General features: G+C 44.9%; 1 protein-coding gene across 3 annotated transcripts in view; it reads left to right on the top strand.

The window, feature by feature from the left end:
* Nucleotides 1–6,000, top strand: part of ANO6 (anoctamin 6) — a 207,447-nt gene that overhangs the window by 166,537 nt on the left and 34,910 nt on the right. For all 3 annotated transcript variants that reach the window (XM_045287264.1, XM_030884742.2, XM_045287263.1), the window contains exons 11-12: nt 1,663–1,805; nt 4,152–4,229. In XM_045287264.1, coding sequence (XP_045143199.1) covers nt 1,663–1,805; nt 4,152–4,229 — 221 coding nt within the window. The remainder of the gene's footprint in view (nt 1–1,662; nt 1,806–4,151; nt 4,230–6,000) is intronic.

Genomic DNA, 6,000 nt, shown 5'->3' with positions numbered 1-6,000 from the left:
AAACTGTCATTTTGACGTGGCATGGACCAAAGAGCACCCAATTATTTGGGGAAGGATGACCGAGATAGAAATACCACCTTCAGAAGGGTATAGACCTTAGAGCAGTGGTTCTCAATCTGTGGGTCATGACCCCTTTGGGGGGTCCAACGACCCTCTCACAGGGGTCGCCTGATTCATAACAGTAGCCAAATGATAGTTATGAAGTAGCAACAAAAATAATTTAATGGTTGGGGGGTCACCCCAGCATGAGAAACTGTATTAAAGGGTCACGACATTAAGAAGGTTGAGAACCACTGCCTTAGAGTATATGTCAAGAAACAATAGCTTCACATTTTGATATTTTGTAAAGGTTTCTATGATTTCGCAGCAGCCTTTTTTACTTTGTGTGTGTGTTTGCTTATAAAGAGAAAAACTTCTCTCTAGGAAATGACTCACAGGGGTGTAGAGACCAGCAGGTCCCTGATCCATTGGTCAGGAGTCAGGCTGGAGGCTTTTGCGTGACTCAAAACTGCAGGGGCTGACAAATCCAGAATTAGCAAGCCACGTGGCAGGCTTCTGGATCACAGGCTGTGGAGGCTGATGAATGCCAAGAACAGGAGGTCAGATGATAGAAAGCTAGGTGTAGGATCCAGAAAGAGGGAGCAGCTTGGCCAGAAAGCCCACATAGAGATACTAGACGTAGGCTGCACTCTCGAGGAAAGTCCCTTTGTAATCGTGATCGATGTGTGCTCCATTATGTAGCTACCCAATTGCATCTTTACCTAACTGCCAGACCACTGGGCATCATGACCTGGCCAAAATGACACACAACTGTAGCCATCATACTCCTGAAAATGTAGCCAGCAAGTCAGATTAAGTGGTGGCACTGGGGACCCCTGAGTTTGTGGCTGGCATCCTGAAGGGACGGACAGTGGGGGAGTCCCAAATTATAACCAGCAGGCTAGAAGTGAAGGTGTCATGGGATCTGAGAGGCTTGCAGCTGTCCCCTGAGCTCTTGAGCAGGCTTGGCAGTCTAGAGAAAGGCCTGTGCTCTTTGCATGATGACGCCTGCCCTTGCTCCCGGTGGTGACAGGCACAGGATCAAGTACCTTGTGTGCACCTGGCACCAGAACGGAAGTGGAACAGCATTCAATACATGTACTTGGGCTGAACACACATCACAATCGAGACGTGCGCGCTTGACTATTCACCCACAGGCTTTTAGAGGGTATGAGATGACCAGGAAAACACAGCCAGGGGCTTCACAGAGCTCACCCTCCACTGCCACTAGTATAGCTGTTGTACTATTAAGAACTTGGTAGGTTAAAATCAAGCTTCTTCCAAGACAGATTTGTTTGTCCTTCTGACCATTGTACTTTCCATTTTCTTTGCCAATGGCACTCTTCAAACCCATCAAGTCTTCTCCAGTCTGTACTTTGTGCGGTCTGCCTTTCACGTGCCTAGGAGACAGACCACGGAGAACACCATGGCTTGGTTCCAGCTCACCTGAGTCCTCGAAGTGACATCTTGCTCTTTAGCACTTTAAATAGGTCTCAGGCAGTCCGAGGCAGTATGTCTTGCCTGCTGCTTCCAAAAGTGTTAACTGTAATTCGGCACTGTCCAGATTTCTAAAACTTCAATGATATTAAAGAACCGCATCTGTCCTACCCTTGTCATTCTTAGTTACCCTGTTTTTGGAGTTTTGGAAACGGCGCCAAGCAGAACTTGAATACGAATGGGACACAGTTGAGTTACAGCAGGAAGAACAAGCCCGGCCGGAGTATGAAGCACGGTGCAATCACGTGGTAATCAATGAGATCACCCAGGTAAGGAGGGTGCTAGTTAAATGCAGTTTAATCTGTTTATTGAAATCATTCTCAGCCTTGGCCGTGCTCTGGAATCATGCAAGAGGCTTAGCAGACACGAAATCGTCTGACGTAGTGGTCTGAGGTGTGGGCTGCACGTGAGGTTTTTCTTTATACCCCTCTAATAATTTATTTCAATGTGCAAGCAAGGAAAAGAACCACTGCCTGGGACCTCAGTGGCCATAGGAGCCATGTTTCAGCTAACGAGATGTTTCATAATGACAATAAAAATGCAAATAAAAAATATTCCGACCCAGTGAGCAAATGTGTAAGGAAATCTATAAGGTTGTGATAGGTGATTCTCCATGATTTACTTACACAACTTTAATTAATCCAAACCAACCAGACCAGTCCCCGCACACAACCCCCTCCCCCCTCCCAGGTCAATGACAACGCACTTGATCCCCTGTACAGAGAACTACTTCATAGGGTTTGGGGGCGTGTCTGAACACAAAACGCCAGACCTTAATTCTGAGGGTTCAAACTGCCATACTTTTTGGTTAACAGTCCAGTGCTCAGCCAATGGCGGCGCTCTTTCATTGTACACTGACTGCCCCATCGTGTAGCATCGAGCCTCAGGCACTGCACCTCCTTCTGGTTGGGATATGTATGAAATAATGGGGCTCCGAAATCCTCAAGTAGGAAAAAGGATGGAAGGATCAGGAAAACTTTTATTAAGTCCAACTATGTTCAGGCACTGCCCTAGGTATTTTGTATAATTATGAAGGTAAATTTGCTGCTGCTGAATTTTTTTTTTAAAAATCAATGACACTACCTATTTACACCAAAGCCTGCAAAAGGTGATTTTTGGCTCATGTGTATTCTCCCTTCTTGCCATCCACAGAGAGCATTTAAAGTTGATTGGCCTTGCAGTCATCCGCATAAGGACAGTAGGTTCTGAATCTGGATCGCTCTTGGAGAGGAAATGTTTTTTGCCAAGAGCTTTGGAAAATGTCCCAATGATGGCTTTTATAAATTGAAGCACAGACTTATAGAACGCTGGACCCACCAAAGGGAGGCTAGAGGGAGCAGCCTAACAATCTCCTCTCACACCTGGAGAGAGAGTGAGGTCCAGTTATCCACCGGAGGTGACATTTGTCTTGCACTGTGTGGCAAGCTTCAAATGATCCCTTATGTGAATTGATCCCACAGTTCGCTAGAAAATATACTGTCAAAGCATGTGTTGTAGACATATTTTATGTTCACAAATAACAGCTGGATTTAGATCAAATTAGATGTATATAAAGTCTTCTGAGTATGGGATAACAAGCAAGAGCTTGTAAATTTGACAGTATAGGGAAATACTAAAGAAAAAAACAATTTGATTTAAATGCCAGTAAGTTTAATCTCCATTGAGACATTGCTTTTTAAGAAATCATTCATTTTTCTTTATATTTCTACTTTTTCCTTTTCTTGCTACTATATGTTCCACTGGTTAAGCGAGGCCTATCACCCAGTGGTGGTTATAGCTTACTAGCTTAATGGCTGACCCTGGACAATTTATTTAATGTCTCTCAGCTTCAGTTTTCTCACCTGTAAAACGGGGGTAATGGAATTGCTTCTTTAATAATGTGCCTAGCCTACTAGAATGTATGGTGCCTGACCTAGAATAAACACCATGCAAGTATTTGTAGCTATTCTTGTAGTGTAGTACAGCTGTAATCATAAGAATTATTAATTTATTCTCTAAAGTATATAAATATGTTCTTGTAAATGATAAAATGAGAGCACTCTAAAAGTATATCATGGTAGCAAATTAATATATCACACAAAACTAAAGTGCATAGGAGTTACTGTTATGTGCAGACGCCTATGAAGCTTCTTATCCTGCCTGGCCACTCGGTGGCTATTACATAAGACAGAGCAGGTTGTAGCTTAGCATCGTCCACACTCAAACAAAACTCACTGCCACTGAGTCAATTCAGAGTCATAGCAACCCTATAGAACAGGGTAAAACTGCCTGCGTGGGTTTCCAAGGCTACAGCCTCATCTTTCTCCTGCAGTGTGGCTGGTGGCTTTGAACTGCTGGCCTGTGGTTATGAGACCAACGAGTACATGTGTTTTCAAAATGAAAGAAAATAATTCTTGAAAGGAGCGCTGCAAGTACTTTGTTATGTATGTTTAAAATTATGAACAAGAAAATGAACCATTAAATAAGAAGTCTCTGTTTGAAACTATTTTTTTAATTAAATGTAGCTTAAGACTTATTGAAAGAGCAGTAGAAAAATAATTTCATTGGAATGTATTGGTTGATTAAACCTTTTTTTTTTTTGGTCCATGTTTGTGTGTGTGTGTGTGTGTGATTAGGAAGAAGAACGTGTTCCATTTACAACCTGTGGAAAATGTATCCGTATAGCCCTCTGTGCGAGTGCAGTCTTTTTCTGGGTAAGAGTTTGTTTCATTCATTCCCTCGTCATTCATTTATTCAGATTTCAAATGTCACAGAAGCCCAAAGCACAGGCTGCCAAGGACACAGGCCTGCCCATCTGTTGCCAGAGCGACTGAGCCTCTGCCTGGAACAACCCTCAAGTCCCCCCGGAGCTGTTGGCAGTGGCTCTTCCTTTTTCGTTCATCTCATCCGTTTCCCATCAGATTAGGCGGTCCAGATTTTCTCATTTCTGGTGAAGAGATCAAACCACTTCTGCTAAGAATTCGAAAAATTTCCAATAGCAGTGAACAATAAAATGTGCAGCAATAGTTTTTTGAAAAATAGGAACTGTCAAAATCCAAACTCACGCCATCGAGTTAAAGTCTTGGAAACACAGAGGCAGTTCGACCCGACCCTGTGGGGTTACTATGAGTCGGTCTCCTCCCGACGATGGCAGTGAGTTTGGGTGGTTCAGTGTCATCCTATATTATCTCATTAAAGTGTTAAGGAGCAAGGTTGGTACTTTGAGGACTAAGATGTGCCTGACCGAGCCATGCGCTTATCAATCACCTCCTGTGTGTGTGACAATTGGACACTAAAGAAGAAAGACCACGGAGATTGGATGCATTTGAATGATCATGCTGACAAAGGACACTGCAAGTACCTGGACTGCCAGAAGGACCAACCAGTCTGCCTTGGGAGAGGGCTAACTGGGATGCCCCGGGGAAGAGGGCGTGGCGAGACGTCATCTCTTGTACTTTGGACGTCTTCTCAGGAAAAGCAGACTCTGGAAAAGGGCACTATGCTTTGGTAAAGGGGCAGCAAAAAAAGGAAGATCTTCAATAAGCTGCATGGCCACGATGGCTCAAACATAAAGAACAAGTGTGAGGAGGGTGCCGGACCAGGCGATGTTTCACCCTGGTGTACATCAGGTTGCTATGAGTCAGGACAACCCCACACCCTCTAGCAACATTCTCTGATGACCATGTATGTGTGCCGAGTGTGGAAAAACGAAGAGACTTCTGGTGTGTGTTGTTCAGTGACCAGAGAAAACCGGCCTCCCAGGGAAATGAAATTCTAGAATGTGCAAACTCTGCTCCACACACTCTCCAGACATTGGGGACTGAGTGTCTGAAAGACAATGGAGTCGTGAACCGAGCTTGGGGGGATGCAGGTGTGGATGACTGCCACTTAAGATGCAACCATGAAAAGTGTGAAGCACTTCTCAGTAGCGATCTCTCACCTAGACCTGCAGTTAACTGGCCCCTCCTTGCCAGACCACTGCCCTGGCCCTGTTCACAATCACCTGCGCAGCGATGAAGACCAGTGCTAGCTAACACCTGCTGGCACCTGGACCCGTTACAGGTCCTCTGTCGGAAGGAAGCCTGTCCCCTGAATAGATTGTAACTCAGCCACCACAAAACACAAACAATACTAGTTCACAACCTAACTAGTAGAGGGATTGATTGTAGGAATGATGTTTTCGTGGGGGCTGCTGTCACAGACACATTTTCCTTCTACCAAAACCTGCTCCCCAGTGTTCCATTCGTATCCTGTGTGAAGATTCAAGGGGGCGTCAAACAGTTCGGGGTGGGGCACAGGGGAATCACATTAGAAGAAGAATTGGATTGTCCCACAAACTTTTGGAAGCCCTGTCGTCCAATTTCTTTGAAATTGAGCATGCCTGCTGCTCCACGTCTCCTGGGGCAGTTAGGTGAGCTTCCCATCACTTCACACATGCACCTTGCCTTTGGGCGTGGGACCAGCTGACCTCGGTAAGAAACAGGT

The sequence above is a fragment of the Echinops telfairi genome, unplaced genomic scaffold (genome assembly GCF_000313985.2).
Source record: "Echinops telfairi isolate 266 unplaced genomic scaffold, ASM31398v2 ScPeMD7_12;HRSCAF=54, whole genome shotgun sequence".
NCBI lineage: Eukaryota > Metazoa > Chordata > Mammalia > Afrosoricida > Tenrecidae > Echinops > Echinops telfairi.
The sequence above is the reverse complement of the archived record's forward strand: the minus strand, read 5'-3'. Positions and strand labels throughout refer to the sequence as shown.